This window comes from Molothrus aeneus, chromosome 4 (genome assembly GCF_037042795.1).
Source record: "Molothrus aeneus isolate 106 chromosome 4, BPBGC_Maene_1.0, whole genome shotgun sequence".
NCBI lineage: Eukaryota > Metazoa > Chordata > Aves > Passeriformes > Icteridae > Molothrus > Molothrus aeneus.
The window spans coordinates 72,793,826-72,811,683 of record NC_089649.1 but is presented as its reverse complement, the minus strand read 5'-3'; the positions used below and the strand labels follow the sequence as shown (position 1 = coordinate 72,811,683).

The 17,858-nt window shown below is 51.4% G+C and overlaps 1 protein-coding gene across 2 annotated transcripts in view; it reads left to right on the top strand.

Annotated features, from left to right (window-relative positions):
* The window catches only part of EXOC6B (exocyst complex component 6B), a 311,133-nt gene extending 294,328 nt beyond the window's left edge, over nt 1–16,805 (top strand). For both annotated transcript variants that reach the window (XM_066548851.1, XM_066548850.1), the window contains 2 exons: nt 4,830–4,942; nt 12,448–16,805. In XM_066548851.1, coding sequence (XP_066404948.1) covers nt 4,830–4,942; nt 12,448–12,574 — 240 coding nt within the window. In that variant the 3' untranslated portion in view covers nt 12,575–16,805. The remainder of the gene's footprint in view (nt 1–4,829; nt 4,943–12,447) is intronic.
* Nucleotides 16,806–17,858: the final 1,053 nt, after the last annotated feature.

Below are 17,858 nucleotides of genomic sequence, written 5' to 3'. Positions count from 1 at the left end.
CTCTGGCAGGGCTTGCAAACCGTGTTTGGAGTCAGTTTGGATTCACATTCCAGTGCTCCTGGCTTGGCCGGGAGGATTCCATCCAGATTCCACGCTGTCGTCAGACAGAACAAACTGTCCCTGCTCTCCTTCCCATCTGGAGGGGGATGCGGAGCCCAGCCACGGCCTGGTCTCCTCCTGCAGGGACCTTCCAGCCATCCTCGCCCTCTGCTTGAGGTGAGGGGTGTGAAAATTTGTCTGCTTGGATAAAAAGGACATTTTTGAAGAGTTTGAGGTGGTGCCGTTGCAAGGGGGGTGGAAAGGAAGTGGTTTTGAGGTAGAACTGGTGGTTGGATTTGATGATGTGAAAGGTCTTTTCCAGTTTAAATGATTCCATGATTCCATGAATTGGGGGGGGGGGGGAAAGTTCTTCTAGGGGAACCTGGGACAGGCTGGGAGCTGGCTCCCAGTTTAATTCTTTCATTCCAGCATTTCCTTCTCTTGAATTCTACACTTCAATTTGAATACAAGGTCATGTATGTGTATAAAACCAAATTTAGTACTTTTTTTAGTACCTTTTTTCTGGCATTTTTTTTAAACCATCCTCCTCCACTTCTCCATTTTTATAAAGCTGTACCTGCACCTCTCCCTGCTCCTCCTCAAGATGTTCCTGGAACCCCGGGAAGCTGCAGGTCCCCAGCCCTGAGCACATCTGCAGCTTCCTGATCTTATCCCATTCCCACATCACCGTGGTGAAAGCTCCTCTTAATTTTTCCCTCCTCGTTTTTTCCCTTTCCCTCCTCTCCTTTTCCTTCCCCCCCACCCCCCAGTGGATCTGCTGTCGAGTTTGATTTATGGCCTTGAAAGGGAGACTCCAGTTTAAAGAATTAATGGTATTTGCATATTTGATTTGGAAACTCCCCCGGCAGACCCGCGGCAGCCCCGCGCCGCCGGCTCTTTTTTCCCTTTTCCCTTTTTTTCCCTTTCCCCTCGGCCCGTTCAGATTTAGCAGCAGAGGTGAAAAGTTGAAGCAGTAAAACCAATAAAACCACATTTATGTGACAGATAAATCGTCTGGAGGCAGCTCTCCCTGAGCCTTCGGGCTTCCTCCTGCAGGACCTCTCCCCTCCGGAGCGCGACCCGCGGCCGGGCCGGGAGCGCCGGCAGCCGGGGCCAAAGGTGCTGGCCCCGGCCATCCGCGGACCTGCCGAGCCAAAAAAGACGGATGTGGGCAAAGAGTTGGAAAATACACAGCCCATCCGTCACTGTCGGGAGCCACCTGGGGGTGGTCTGGCTCTGCGAGAGCTCCGGGAAGGTCCAGGCCGAGGTGGGAGCGGTGGGAGTCATGGAATCAATATGGTTGGAAATGTGCTCAGAGATCGAGTCCAGCCTTTCCTCAGCACTGCCGAGGCCACTGCTGACCCATGTCCCCAAGTGAAGCCTTCAAATCCTTCCAGGGATAGGGTCTCCATCAGGCTGGACAGGGCTTTCCATGAGGAAATTCCCCAGTGTCCACCCTGAGGTTCCCCTGAGGCCGTTCCCTCTGCTCCTGTCCCTGTTCCTGGAGGCTGTGCCCTCCTGGCAGGAGCTGTGCAGAGCCACAAGGGCCCCCTGAGCCTCCTTTGCTCCGGGCTGAGCCCCTGCCCGGCTCCCTCAGGGACTCTGCAGCCCCTGCCCGGCTCCCTCAGGGACTCTGCAGCCCCTGCCCGGCTCCCTCAGGGACTCTGCAGCCCCTGCCCGGCTCCCTCAGGGATTCTGCAGCCCCTGCCCAGCTCCCTCAGGGATTCTGCAGCCCCTGCCCGGCTCCCTCAGGGATTCTGCAGCCCCTGCCCGGCTCCCTCAGGGACTCTGCAGCCCCTGCCCGGCTCCCTCAGGGACTCTGCAGCCCCTGCCCAGCTCCCTCAGGGATTCTGCAGCCCCTGCCCGGCTCCCTCAGGGATTCTGCAGCTCCTTCCCAGCTCCCTCAGGGATTCTCCAGCCCCTGCCCAGCTCTGTTCCCACCCTGGACATGCTGCAGCCCCTCAGGGTCTCTCTTGTTGGGAGAGGCCCAGAACTGCCCCAGGATTTGAGGTTGTGGCCCCAGCAGTGCCAGCACAGGGGACAGGCACTGCCCTGGTCCTGCTGCCACCCCAATGCTGGCACAGCCCAGGTGCCTTTGGCCTCCTTGGCCACCTGGGCACACCTGGGCTCGTGTGGAGCTGCTGTCGATGGCTCCAGGTCACTGGAGTTTCTCTGGGAGTGGAAGCCATTCCCTGGCTCCTGTCCCTGCAGGCCTTGTCCCCAGTCCCTCTCCAGCTCTCCTGGAGCCCCTGCAGGCCCTGCCAGGGGCTCTGAGCTCTGCCTGGAGCCTTCCCTTCTCCAGGGGAGCATTCCCAGCTCTGCCAGCCTGGCTCCAGAGCAGAGGGGCTCCAGCCCTGCAGCAGCTCCATGTCCCTCTGAGCTCCTGCACTGCTCCCAAGCCTGTGTCAAAACAACTCCCAACGTTTTAATTCCATCTTCTCCAAACCCCTTCCTAATCCTCACTTTTTTTTTTTATTTCCTTTCCTCCTTCATCCCTTTCCTCCTGGCTCTTTACTCCCCCTCCCCACGAGCGGCTACCTGGCCCCTGGATGCTCCGGCCGGCCGCCCACTTTCCATGGCAAGAAACTCGTTCAGGCTTTGTTTGGGATTTGCCCGAGGCACGTTCAGCCTCCCAGGGGCCACCAGCAAGAGGTCTTTGGCGCGTTGTGGGGGTTCCCTTTGAGCCTCTACAACCATGCGACTCCTCCCAGCAGCCGCCAAGCCCCACGGAAGCGTTTTGGCCCCGGCGCTCGGCCTGAAAAGCGCCTGTGAAATCATATTTAAGGTTGTCTCTCTCGAAGGTGCCCCCTTGGAAAAACCTCCTGCCAAAGATGTTCAGCTCGGGTTTGTAGTTCAACACAAAGGCCCCGCCGGACAAAGCCGAGCGGGACCCAGGCTGGAAAAGCCCTCTTAGGTCCCGGCTAATCCATCCCCCCCGCCAGCCCGGGGGATTGTTCCCGACAGCTTGTTTTCCTTGCCCTGACCTACATAGTCAAAAAGAATCTTGTTGCACATTTTTGTTTTGTATCTGGAGGTCTCGGAGGAGCTAAATCCCCTTCTTGGCGGGGCAGGATGCGTTGTTAAACAGCGCCGGGGCCTCCAGGAAAACCATGGCGACGCGGGGACAATGAGGCCTCTATGGGCCCCGCTTGGCCGCGGGACGGGCCCGGCCTCTCCCGGCCCCGGTGGTGGGCACCGGGACGCGCCGAGCGGGCGATGAAGACGTCCACGCGCTTGGCAGGCTGTCCCCAAATAGAGTGGTCACAGTGGCGCTCCAAGACGGGATCTCGGGGAGGGGGGAACGGCAGGAGCTCTTAATTAACCTGCTGTGGATGGGGCAGAGGTGGAGGAGCGGCATCCCGGGAATCCTGGGCCGTGCCGCCACGGTTGGGTGGAGAAGGCGAGTCCTCGTTGAGGTGAGGAGATCCACGTGTGGGGAGGGAAGGGGAGAGCCTGGTTTTTAAGGAAAACAAGGGTGGGAATAGTGTGGGAAGAGGGCATTGGACTGTGCCTTCATGGGTGGGTGGAGAAGCCAAGTCCTTGTTGAGGTGAGGAGATCCTCGTGTGAGGAGAGGATGGCAGCTCCTGGTTTTTAAAGGAAAATAAGGATAGGAATGGTGTGGAAAGAAGGCATTTAGGGAACCTGGACAGTGCCCTCATGGGTAGGTGGAGAAGCCAAGTCCTCATCGAGGTGAGGAGATCCTCATATGAGGGGGCCATAGCAGCTCCTGGTTTTTTAAGGAAAACAAGGATGGGAACAGTGTGGGAAGAGGGCATTTAGGGAATTTGGGCATTTAGGGAACATCTCTGACCTGTGGGGCAGGGATGGATATGGAAATGCTGGGGGATGGTTGGACTTGGTGCCCTTGGAGGGCTCTTCCAGCCAGAATAATTCTGTGATGCACAGCAAATTTGTGCCCTCATGGGTGGGTGGAGAAGCCAAGTCCTCATCGAGGTGAGGAGATCCTCATGTGAGGAGGCCATAGCAGCTCCTGGTTTTTTAAGGAAAACAAGGATGGGAACGGTGTGGGAAGAGGGCATTTGGGCAACCTGGGCTGTCGTTTGCCCGTCCCTCACCTGGCTGGGAGGAGCGGGGTCGTTTGTGGACACGAAGGGCTGCAGGTGGGAATTTTGGTGGTCTGGAGCAGGGACCGTCACAGATGGCTGAGTTAATCCCTTTTCCTTCCCCCGCTGCCAAGGCCTGGTGGTTTCTCTTACCAACGTCTGGAAAGCACCTGGGACTCCCAGCTCTGGGAGCTGCTCTCACCCAGAATAACCCCCCGAGCTCCTCTGGGCTTTGGAGACACTTCCAGAGCACTTGGAGGGTGTTGGGATGGACCCAGGGTGGTGAGAAATCTGTGGGGAATGGTTTGAATGACACTGGGGGTTGTTTGGGGACAGAAGTTATTTTTGGTGACTTTGACCCCAAAAGTTTTCTCCTGCCATGTCTGAGAGGGTCAGGGCACTGGGGTTGTCACCCACGTCCTTGAGGTGTCTCAAACCTAAAATCCCCTTCAAATACCCAAAACTGGGGATCACAGAGCAGGAATGCTCAATGGCTAATTTAATACAGCCCTGCATAAATCAATGTTAAATATCCCTAAATTAATAATGAAGTACAATCAAGTTAATGATGAAACCTTAACAAAATAATATTAAACAAATCAATAAAACCTGCATTCTTTTTTTTTTATGGATAACTCCATCTGCCCAGGACCTCTGCCAGCTTCCAGGGAAACACCTGCTGCCTTTTCCAGCTTTTTCAAACCCCGTTTGTTTTTCCTTTCCAGCTCCTGGATCTGTTCATCCAGTGGGATTGGTCAACATATTTGGCCGACTACGGACAGCCCACGTGCAAGTACCTTCGTGTGAACCCCACCACAGCCCTCATCCTGCTGGAAAAGTGAGTGTGGCCCCCAAATCCCGGGAGAATTTCCACCCCCATCGTGCCTTAGCAGCTCTTTCTATCCCTGTGAGCAAAGATCTCGGCCCTGGGTGGACAGAGGGAACTCAGATGGAAAAATTCCATTTTATCCCGTTGACCCGAATCCCACATTATCCAAATCCAATGGCTTGGCTGTGGCTCCTTCTTTTTATTGGCTCTTAAGCAGAGTTTTTCTTGTCCTACCAGAAAATTTTGCTGTAAAGATGAACCTCCAGCTCCAAAATCCTTTAAAATGTGCTGGGCTGCAGGCAGGAGTGGCTCTCCCGAATTTTTCAGTGTTTGGGCAATGCCATGAACAACTTTTGGTCATGAAGTGGCTGGGTAGTTGGACCATGTTGTTGTAGGTTCCCTTCCACCTGAGAATATTCTGTTTTATTCCATTCCATCTCTGTATTTCTGTATTTCTGTTTCTTTTTATTTCTATTTTCATTTCTATTTCTATATTTTGAATTTTATTTATATATTTCTGTTTATATTTATCTCTATTTAATTCTATATTTATTCCTATTTCTGTATTTTTATTTCTATTTATTTCTATAGTTCTATATTTATATTTCAATGCATTTCTTTTAAAATTTATTTGTGTATTTTTTTTACATTTCTATAGTTCTGTTTATTTCCATATTTATTTCTATTTCTGTATTTTATTTCTATTTCTATGTTTCTATTTCTATATTTTTATTTCTATTTATTTCTATAGTTCCACTTATTTCTGGTTTTATTTCTATTTCTGTATTTTTATTTCTGCATTTCTGTATTTCTTTATTTCTATATTTCTATGCTTTTATTTCTTTTTATTTCTATAGTTCTAATTATTTCTGTTTTCATTTCTATTTCTGTATTTTATTTCTATTTCATTTCTATTTCTATATTTTATTTTCTATTTATTTCTGTTTCTGTATTTTTATCTCTATTTCTATATTTCCATATTTCCATTTTTCTATTTTTTATATTTTTATGGTTTTATATTTTTATATTTTTATTTTTTATATTTTTATGTTTTTATATTTTTATATTTTTATTTTTTATATTTTTATTTATCTTTCTGTATTTCTATACTTTTATTTTTTATTTCTATAGTTCTATTTATTCCTATTTTTATTTCTATATTTTATTTCCTATTTATTTCTGTTTCTGTATTTTTATCTAAATTTCTATATTTCCATACTTCCATATTTTTATGTTTTTATATTTCAATTTATTTCTATTTCTCTATTTGAATCTCTATTTTTTTCTATTTCTACACAGCCCTACATTTTTATTTCCATTTCTTTCTACTCTCATTTATTCCCGTTTCTCCCGCCTCCCTCCGGCGGGGTTCCCGGAGAGCCCCGATCCCGGTTCCGTGGGGCCAGAGGAGCCTCTGGGGCTCCCTCAATCCATCCTTTGAGGGCCGTCGTTCTCATGCTCCGCACGGCTCCATCCCAAACCCTGGAGCGGTGCCGGGAACAGCGCCCGGGGCTCCGGGGTGGCTCCTGGGGGGCTCTGCCAGTCCCGGGAACGCTGTGGGATTTGCCTCAGGAAAAGCGGGATTTGCTTTGCCTGTCACCCCTGCCCGTGGTGGGTCTCCCAGATGATCTCCGCTGGTCCAGCTCCAAGCTGGCTTGGGAAGGATCCACTCTGCTCCTGCTCCCGGCAGACCTCCCAGGTCGTTTTCCAGCTGGTGGGACAGAGAACGAGCCAAAAAATGGGAATTTAGCGTTTTCCAAGCGGCTCCTGGCACGGGCGCTGCAGTGCTGGGTCCTGCATGGAGGAGAGGGCAGGAGGGGATCCTCGTGGAGTCATGGAATGGTTTGGGTGGGAAATGGACCTTAAACCCCATCCAGTTCCATGGGCAGGACACCTCCCACAGTCCCAGGCTGCTCCAAGCCCTGTACAACCTGGCCTTGGACACTTCCCAGGATCCAGGGGCCTTGAATGTTCTTCTGGAAGTGTGGCCCCAACCCTAAACTCGTCACCTCCTCCTCGAGGAGAATGAGAGACCCCAAATCACCTCAAACTGCCCCTCATTCTCTGATTCCATGGTTAATCCAACCCCGGCTGCATCCCTGGAAGTGCCCAAGGCCGGGTTGGACGGGGCATGGAGCACCCTGCGACAGTGGTGGCATGGGGGCGGCACTGGATGGGCTTTAAAGATCCCTTCCAACCCAAATTATTCCCTGGATCTCTGATTCCGTGAGCGACCTTGGGGTGTCTGTGAACTTTGGGGTTCCCTCTGTGTCACCATGGTCCAGCTCCTCTCCACCAGAGGAGAAGGACAGGTGTCACAGTACCTCAAGACACCCCGAGGGCACCAGTGAGGGAAACTGGGACTAAACTGGGTTTAAAAGGACTTTTACACCTCGTGGTGTTGTTTTCATACTGGTATTTTATGGTTTGTGTCATCCCTCAGTTATGTGGGACCGTGGGTCAGGGATGGGTGTGGAAATGCTGGGAATGGTTGGATTTGGTGACCTTGGAGGGCTCTTCCAGCCGGGATAATTCTGTGATGCACAGAGAATTCGTGACCCAACGTCTGTGATGGGGAAGTGAGAGGTTTATTCAGAGCTAACAGCAAACTGATAAAATAAAAGCACACCCAAAATCTGGGAGTTTAGCCATGCAGCATCTGGGAGAGCCAGGGAATTGAGGCAGGCAGTGAGCTGGGATCCTGGCAGAGGCTGGGAAGGCAGTGGGACAGCAGGAGAGCAGCTCCACACTCAGTGGTGTTAAAATGTCACCAAACCCCAGCCTGACTCATTTCATAAAGTCATAAAATCATGGAATGGTTTGGGTTGGAAGGAACCTTAAGGATCATCCCATTCCCACCACATCCATGGCAGGGACACCTCCCACTGTCCCAGGTGGATCCAACCTGGCCTTGGGCACTGCCAGGGATCCAGGGGCAGCCCCAGCAAATCTGGGAATTCCAGCCCAGGCAGGAATTCCTTGCCAAGATCCCAGCCCAATCTCCCCTTTCCCAGTGGGAGCCATTCCCTGGCTCCTGTCCCTACAGGCCTTGTCCTCAGCCCCTCTGCAGCTCTCCTGGAGCCCCTGCAGGGACTCTGAGGATTCCCTGGATTTTTCCCTTCTCCAGGGGAACATTCCCAGCTCTCCCAAAGCAGAGGAGCTCCAGAATCCTGGAATGGGTTGGGTGGGAAGGGGCCTTAAGGATCATCCCATTCCCACCCCATCCATGGCAGGGACACCTCCCACCATCCCGGGCGGCTCCAAGCCCCAGTGTCCATCCTGGCCTTGGACACTGCCAGGGATCCCCTCGGAGGGGTCTCTGTCCATCCCCCATGAGCTCTCCCGAGGCTCCTTCCTCACTCCAGGCACATCCTCTGCCTCCCATCCCGCCGGGAATCCCGGGGGGGATTCTGAGCAGGGGCCGGCTCAGCCTGTAACCTGTTCTCCTGGTTATCTGTGTCCCTTATCACCCCGGTGTCTGTGTCTCTCCCAGGATATCCCGGGTGTAAGTATGCGCTCGCTCCCCAGGATATCCCGGGTGTAAGTATGCGCTCGCTCGGGCTTTCACCCTCACCTGGCAGGGCCCCGATTGTCCGCTCTCAATGGAGCCCGAAACGCTGGAAATGCAAAGTGCCTCTGGAGCGGGGCCCTGCGCAACCCGATCCTCCCAAATGCACTAATTAGAGCTAAAAGAGGAGCTTTTACCCCGCTGCTTTCTTCCCCTCCCGGATTAATTGAGACAAAGCTCGGCTCTCTCCGAGGTGGTGTTTGTTGACAGGGGTGGGGACAGCGCCGAGCTCGCCTTTCCCTTCCTTTCACTCCTAATCCTGGGACCGGCTTCCAAACCCGCGGTTATCCCGAGGCTCTGCTCGGAGAAATAAAACTGGGGAGCTGCACAGCCTGTCCCAAATCCTGCAGGATTTTGTGTCCCGGAAGCAGCTTAATTAATAGATAATAGTTAATAGCTCAGTGCTTGCACCTTCACGTGGTGTCTGGAGATTCCAGCAGCTCCCAGATGCTCCCAGACTTTTGCAGATCCATCTCTGTGGGTTTGTTAATGGTGCTCCCTGTTATCCCAAAGCTCTTCTCAGGAAAAAAACCCCATGGATCCTCACAGCCCAACCCAAATCCTGCAGGATTTTGTGTCCTGTATCTTAATTAATTAATAATAGTTAGTAGCTCAGTGCTTCACGTGGTGTCTGGAGATTCCAGCAGCTCCCAGATGCTCCCAGACTTTTCCAGATCCACCTCTGTGGGTTTGTTATGGGCACTCCCAGTTATCCCAAAGCTCTTCTCAGGGGAAAAAAAAAACCCGTGGATCCGCACAGCCCATCCCAAATCCTGCAGGATTTTGTGTCCTGTAGGCAGCTTAATTAATGAATAATATTCAATGTCTCAGTGCTTGCACCTTCACGTGGTGTCTGGAGATTCCAGCAGCTCCCAGATGCTCCCAGACTTTTCCAGATCCACCTCTGTGGGTTTTGTTAATGGTGCTCCCTGTTATCCCAAAGCTCTGCTTAGGAAAAAATCTGTGGATCTGCACAGCCCATCCGAAATCCTGCAGGATTTTGTGTCCTGTAGGCAGCTTAATTAATGAATAATATTCAATGTCTCAGTGCTTGCACCTTCACGTGGTGTCTGGAGATTCCAGCAGCTCCCAGATGCTCCCTGACTTCACCAGATCCACCTCTGTGGGTTTGTTAATAGTGCTCCCAGTAATCCCAAAGCTCTTCTCAGGGAAAGAAAATCCATGGATCTGCACAGCCCAACCCAAATCCTGCAGGATTTTCTGTCCTGCATCTTGATTAATTAATAATAGTTAATAGCTCAGTGCTTGCACCTTCACGTGGTGTCTGGAGATTCCAGCAGCTCCCAGATGCTCCCAGACTTTTGCACATCCACTTCTGTGGGTTTGTTGTGGGATCAGGGCTCCAGCTGCAATCCCGTTCCATCCTGTTCCAGAGCTTTATCCATCCAGCTCCTTCCCAGTCATCCCAATGCACCCCGAGGTTTTCTCGCACAGAATGTGCACTGCTTCCAGAACATTCCATGGACCCGAGCAGGTCCCACGTGGTGGGAGATGGCCCCAAAGGTGCCAGGATGGAAAAGCTCTAAATTCCCAGTGTGTGGAAGGCCTGGGAAGAGCTTTCCAAAGGTACAGATCAACTTCCAGCACCTCTGGTGTCCCTCTGGAACCCAGGAGAGCTCCCAGCCTTCCTGGGGAAGGGCTTGGAGACCTCCTGGAGCTGTTTGGAGCTCCAGGGGAGGATAATTATCCCCAAATCCATGACAGCAGGACCCGGGCCACTCCAAACTCCACTTCCTGCTGGCACAATCACTCCCTGGTTCTCCTGAAGGAGCAGCTGCCAACCTTCTGTGGCTGAGAAATAGGGAAAAGCAAACAAATCCCGATTTTTTGATGACTGGAAGTGCTCCAAGCTCTCCTGTTCCTGTTGGGAGAGCAGCTCCCAACAATTTTCTGGTAACCCCAGAAAATTCCCCTTTGGGATAAAGCTGTTATCCTGGATTCCAGTTCCAAGCCTGGTGTTTTTGGGAACATTTCAGATTCCCTGTGGCTCTTTCTAGGAGATTGAAGCCTGGAAAACCTTGGATGTTTGTTTGTGGTCCGGAAGTTTGGAGAGGTTGGTGTTGTGCTCAGTTGATCCCGTGCCAGCTTCCCAGGGATCGTCAGTGCTGTGTCCCTGTCACTTCAACGCTTCCTTTAGGTCCCCACAGCCAAAAACTGGGATTATGGGATGCATCCAAAGCCCTCAGCCTCTGCCAGATCTGATTTACCCAGAAAATCTTTTACAAATTGGGATGATTTGGAAGAGCCGAGCCCCAGCAGGCTGGATTTTGGGAAGTTGTGCCTTCGAGGAGCTGCTGGAAGGTTGATCCTGGTGGGATTTTTTTCCCTTCTCAGCATCCTTAGGAAGTGTCCCAAGCCCTTTTCCCCCCAAAAATATGGATCTGGGAATGCAGGAGTGCATGACCCCCTCCCAGCTTTGCCCCCATCCCACCTCTTGCTCTGCTGGGCTCTGGATTTATGGAGAACTCCTGGAGACACCATGCTCCTTCCAAACAGCTGGATTCCTTCCTGGAATGGGAATTATTCAGCGTTATATTTAAGATAAATTATATACATTTATATAATTTATATTTTTTATTCATCAGGAAAAAAATGGGATAGTGGACGGTGCCCCTGCCCATGGCAGTGGGGTTGGAAATGGGTGGGATTTAAGGTCCCTTCCAACCCAAACATTCCGTGATTCCTTGGAATATTTTATAAAATTTAAATTCACAACTCCAGACCTTCCCAGCCTCCCCTAAAGCTGCATCTCGTGCATGCAAGTTTTAATTAAAAAGCCTTAATTCTGTGGATTTCATGCTGATTTTTAAATTTCCTCCTCAAATTCCATCACCGCCAAAGAAGGGGACATGGGGATGGAACTATCCCTGCTTGGAAGAGGGATCCAAATGCAGGATTTAGGATTTCCTGCATTTGGGAACTAGGGAGAGACCCCAAAGTGGTGTTGATTGGGATTGGAGGGGTTTAAAGCAAAAACACCTGAAAATTTCCAAAAAAATAATTGGTGTAGAGCCTGGAAATTCCACGTGCTCCTTTCAGACCACTGGATATTCCCAATCCCTGTTCCATAACCTGTTTGTGCTACATGCAGGATGCGGGAAAAACAATGTTTTCACCCAATTCCAGAAAAAAGAGCGAGAATTGGGGAGACCCCAAAGTGGAGTTGGCTAGGATCAGAGGGATTCAAAGCCTGAAAAATGCCCCAAAATTTGGTGTAGAGCCTGGAAATTCCATGCTCTCCTCTCTGAGCGCTGTTCATTCCCAATCCCCGTTCCATAACCTGTTTGTGCTCCGTGCAGGATGCGGGACACCAGCAGGAAAAACAACGTTTTTGCCCAATTCCAGAAAAAAGAGCGGGAATTGGGGAGACCCCAAAGTGGCGTTGGTTGGGATGAAAAATGCCCCAAAAAATGGTGTAGAGACTTGAAATTCCACGTGCTCATCCCTGAGCGCTGGACATTCCCAGTCCCTGTTCCATAACCTGTTTGTGCTCCGTGCAGGATGCGGGACACCAGCAGGAAAAACAACGTTTTCGCCCAGTTCCAGAAAAAAGAGCGAGAATTGGGGAGACCCCAAAGTGGTGTTGGTTGGGATCAGAGGGATTCAAAGCCTGAAAAATGCCCCAAAATTTGGTGTAGAGCCTGGAAATTCCATGCTCTCCTCTCTGAGCGCTGTTCATTCCCAATCCCCGTTCCATAACCTGTTTGTGCTCCGTGCAGGATGCGGGACACCAGCAGGAAAAACAACGTTCTTGCCCAAAAATTCCAGAAAAATGAGCGGGAATTGGGGAGACCTCAAAGTGGCTCCATGATTGGGATGAAAAATGCCCCAAAAATTGGTGTAGGCACTTGAAATTCCACGTGCTCATCCCTGAGCGCTGGACATTCCCAGTCCCTGTTCCATAACCTGCTTGTGCTCCATGCAGGATGCGGGACACCAGCAGGAAAAACAACGTTTTCGCCCAATTCCGGAAAAACGAGCGGGACAAGCAGAAGTTGATCGACACCGTGGCCAAGCAGCTGCGCGGCCTCATCAACAGCCACCACTCCTGAGGGGCTCGGGATCTCCTTCCCGCGGCCTGGACTTCGGGAATCTCGTTGGGAGAGAAGATTTGTATTTTTTTATTCGCCTGGAAAGTCTCCGCGGAGCCTCCCCCCGACGGCAAAACGCTCCCGGTGGAACAATCCTGGGAAAAAGAGGTGGTGGCAGGAGTCTCCTGGATCAACTCCTATTTTCAGGGGTTTAGGAAGTGATGGGAATTCTTGGAGCCTGGGAGAAGTTCGCACCCGGACTGGGTTTTTGGTTTTGTTTTTTGTTTTTGTCAAAGCCAAATTGAAGGGATCATCCCGCCTTCCTTTTGTTAACTTATTCCCTTGGAAAGCTGAGAAATCCGGGAAGAGCTGTGGGTTCTCTGGGCAGAGGGAAGAGGGTCACCCTGAGTGTGTCCTGTGGTTTGGATTTAGGTAGGAAAAAGGGATTTCCCAGGGTTTTTTTCTCCTCTTTTCCCCCTCCACGGGCTGATTTCCACATTAGTCTGCAAATCCCTGGAATCGCGACCCTTTCCCACATGTCCATAACCATCCCTGAGCTCCTCTCTGGGACCTGCCAGGGGCTGTGGGATCACGGAGAAGTGTTTGGAGCAGCCTCCTTGATCAGATTTGGGAAGGGACGGCTGAAGGATAATCTGGGAATGTGTCCTGTGGCAGCGCTGTGGGGCTGGGATGCTGCTGGACACATCCATGGATAGGGACAGGGAAGGGATGGATGCTCACAGGGATGAGGGGAAGGCACACTGGGATCTCACGGTGTCCAGGAGGGATTTTTCCCTCTCTTTTCCATGCTGGTGTCCCATCCTCCCTCTCCTCCTGATGGCTCCATGGGGAAAACTTCCCTGGGAAGTTTTAGAGCTGGACCAGTGGGAATCTCCTGGACACATCCATGGATGGGGAGCAGGAAGGGATGGATGCTCCACAGGGATAGAGGGAAGGCACACTGGGATGTCCCAGTGCCCAGGAGGGGCAGATTCCCAGAGGGGGAAGGATTTTCCCTCTCTTTTCCATGCTGGTGTCCCATCCTCCCTCTCCTCTTGATGGCTCCATGGGGAAGACTTCCCTGGGAAGTTTTGGAGCTGGACCAGTGGGAATCTCCTGGAGGCAGTGGGAGATTCCCCATGGAGCAGCGCTGCTCCAAAGTGCCTGTGGATAAAATTCCCCCTGTCCTGAAGGTCCCCAGACATCCTCTGCTCAAACCAGGCGGCCACCAACAGGATTTAATCCCAGGATTCCTCTTCCAGAGGGGGATTTTTGCCCTTCTCATCTTGCCTCTTAATTCCTCACATTATCCAGCCACATTCCCAAACCCTCAAAGGGAATTCCAATCTCCCTGGTGGTTGTTGCAGCCCTGAGCTGCTGCTCCTGTGCCCATTCCCAACCCTCTGGATGCACTGATCCAGAGGTTTTACCTTCCCGCCTTGCTCCTCAGCAATATTTTGGGGTTGGTTTTCATTCGGAGAAGGTTCCTTTGGCTCAATCCCAAAATTACACGGGAACACGGTCAGGAATGACCCCCTGGAGCTCTTGGGCTGTCCCAGCCATCTCCAGCTACAGGGACCAAGGGATTGTTTTCATTAATAAGAGGGAAAATTTGTAATTCCTTGGATTTGGGGAGGGATCGGGGGTTCCTGGTGAACTCCTCCGGGAGGGATATGGAAGAGGAATGATGGGAAAAGCAGCAGGTGAAGGAAAGTTGGAGTCAGCGTGGCCAGAAAGGGATCAGCGGTGGAGACACCTCTGGAAACGACCCAGAGGGACAAGGGCTGGGAATTCCGGGAGTGGGATGGAGAGGGAGCAGAAACCCCGGGACGCAGGGAAGGGATTTTGTGCTGCCATCCTGAAATTCCATTTTCCTCTCCTATATTGCCCTCCACGAGGCATCCCCACAAAAAACCCTCAGCAAAGCCTCATTTCCAGGCAGCTCCCACCCTTCCCAAATTCCACTCTGGGCTCCCCTTCCCATCTTCCTGAGCCATAATTCCAGGAGCAGCAACCTGGGATGGGTTTCCTTGCTCTTTCACGGTTTTTTTTTTTGGTTTTTTTTTTTTTGGAAAAACCAGGATTGGGATCCTCCAAACCAGCTCCTGGCACTCGGGATTTGCTGCTGGGGAAGTCAAATCTGGCCAAGGGAGAGATTCTGGGAGTTCCTGATCTCGGGAGGTCAAGAGCCGGAACCGCAAGTCAGAGCTCGGGATGAAAAATGGGATTTTGGGACTCTGGTCCCAATTAACTTTTTGTTCCGAGAGATGTTCCATCACTTCCAAACAAAATTAATCTTTTTAACAGATTGCCCCCCCCCCCAAAAAAAAAAAAATAGCCCTGGAAGACATCCCAAATCGCCTCTCAGTCTCTTGCTAATGATGGGTGTCCTCCGACACGGATGGAATTGCTTAGGAGGGAAAAGTCGCTGTAGGGAATTTAAAAGGGGGGTGGGAAACAGGGGCGGGACCCAAATCCAAGATTTCCAGCTTCCCAGAATGAACAATGCTGCTCTCACGCCTCGCTCCGCATCCACCAAACAGTCCTCAGTGGATTTTATTTTGTAAGAAAATTGGATTGTCCCGTAATTTTTCCCAGCTCCAGCAAATATACCCCAGCAGCAGTGGGAAAAAATTATATTAAAACTCAAATTTGGCTTCCCAAGAAGCCTCTTTCCTTCTTCAGGAGTTGTCAGGCATTCCAGGAGTTGGGAATTATCCCATAAAATGTGTCCAAAGCGGGAATTTGCAGCCCAACCCATCCACGGGATGTTCTCCCTGAGCCATCAGCACCTGGAAGATGGAAAGGAGGGATTTTCCTGGGATTTTTTTGGGCATTCCTGGGGCTGGAGTTCAAGCCAGATGCTCCCAGTGATTTTTGCACTTTGTTCCAGATCCAATCCCAGCTCCCGCTCGGATGGGAATGGGAGGAGTTGGGATGATGCTCTTTTGGGGTTGTTTTCTCCCGGATTGGCTGCTTTGGGGAAGGTGGAATTTCAGACAGGAGCTGTGGGAAGGGGTCGTGGTGGCCCCAAATTCCTTGGAAGTGAGGCTGGGACGGAGCTGGGGCCGTTCTGGGGACATCTCTGCTGCCACGTCCCTCGTGACAAAGTGTTGGGATCGAATTCCAACCAGAACCCAAATCCCAGGCAGAGATTCCAACCAGAACCCAAATCCCAGGCAGAGATTCCTCACCCTTGGGTGTCTCCTGCCTCCGCTGGGCTTTTCCCGTTATTTCTGGGTTGGGTTTGGTGCTTTTTGGGGGCCTTGGAGGGGTTTGGAGCATCCAAACACGATCCCACACTCTGGTTGGATCCGTGTCCCATCCCTGGATCCCGCAGGATTTTTGGGATCTCTGTCCCATTTTTCCTACAGCTCCACAAGGCTGGAGACCCCTCATATCCCCCCTGGCACAATTCCATATGGCAGTTCCAAGGGAGCACAAATCCCATAAATCCCATCCCAGGATGATCCCAGCTCTGCTGTCCACTGGGAACGCCATGGATCGGCGGGAAGTGACCTGAACACGCCAGGATTGGCTGGGATTCACCCCAAAAATTCCAGGATGGAGGGGGGGAGCTAAGGGGGGGGCTTTGCTTCACCCCAAAGCTGCTGCTCCAATCTCCAGCCCCTCTCTTGCCCCCAGGGCTGGATTTGGGAAGCTTTACCCGGAGCTGGGATCCAACCCCACCTGCAGCTTCCCAAAAATTCCAAGGGCAGCTCTGGAATCCTGCCCTATCCAAGCTGCTCCCTGCCTTGGCTCATCCCTCAGATTCTGTTTTGCCAGGAAAACCCCCCACACTCCCATCCCATTATCCCATTATCCCATTATCCCATCCCATCCCCTCCCATTATCCCATCCCATCCCCTCCCATTATCCCATCCCATTATCCCATCCCTGTCCGCCGGCTGCCGGGGTTGCCTTTTCCCGTTGATTTTGGGGTGGAAGGACCTGATTTTGGGAACTGAGGTGGTGAAAACAGCTTTTTTTGCACAAGTCGTTGCACAATAAGGGGAAAATTTAGCAAATTTAGGTTTAACTTTAAAGGGAATTTTGTTGTTGGTTTGTTTTTGGTTATTTTTTTTTTCCTTAAAACTCACTAGCAGAGCTACTGATTCCAAGAGGAAAAAGAGCTGGAATGGTTGGAGAAAGGACTGCATGGTTTACAGGTTCAATTCTGTTAGAAATTAGCATGTTGGACATTTATCCTGGTGTAATTCCAATTAAACAAATACAGCATTTAACTGTTTAATTAATGCTTCGTCTGGCTCTGTGCATCCCCGGGGAAAAACCTGATCCCTAAATCCCATAAAGGATGAAATTCCACATCTCCTTTGGACGCCTGGCTGCTGGAACACCCAGGTTTATGGGGGATCCAGGGGCAGGAAAATCCCCGGATGAGCGTTGGATTCCACCTTCCTTCATTGCCCTGAGCAGAAACCAAATTTTGCCCAATTTTGGGGGGGATTTTAATTGGTTTCTATCAAAAAATTCCTCCCTGGGAAGGTGGGCAGGGGCTGGGCTGGAATTCCCAGATTTGCTGTGGCTGCCCCTGGATCCCTGGCAGTGCCCAAGGCCAGGGGGCTTGGAGCAGCCTGGGACAGTGGGAATTGTCCCTGCCCATGGAACTGATTGGGATTTAAGGTCCCTTTTCCACCCAAACCACTCCAGGATTCTGGAGATTGGGAAATTTCATGGAAGGGCTCAAGCAGATGGTGTGGACTTTGTGTAGGATGAGGGATTTAGGGAATATCCATGGGATGGCAAAGATTCCTGGATGGCTTGGATTCCATGAATTTCTCTAAATCCCTTTTTTCAGTCCTTTATCCCTGTTGGTTTCTGGCAGATCCTGGGGCGGGGATTCCCAGGTGTTAATTTGGAGCAGTGGGAAGGAAAATATTCCCTGGAATTGTTGGTGACTCCACCTCTGCCAGAGGCCTTTCCCCACAGGAGAGTGGAAAAGGAGGGTGGGAATCTGGGAAAGTCCTGGATTTTACCAGGATACTCCTGGGCATTTCCTGGTAATGGAAAAAAAGGGGAAAATTCCATCTCTTCCCACAACAGGTCCAGGGAGGACCCAAAAATCCAGGAAACCCCCCCAGCGCCTGGGATAAGGACCTTTGTGTCACCCCCGTGCCCTTTTCCTGGTGGATTTTGGAATGCTCCAGGTGGGAGATGGAGAAGTGGGGACAGGACGTGGTCCAGCACCGTGGGACCCTGGTGGGAGATGGTGGGAAGGGATCTTGGATCATCCTGGATCAGGGGATCCTGGACCTTCCTGGATCAGGGGATCTCGGATCATCCT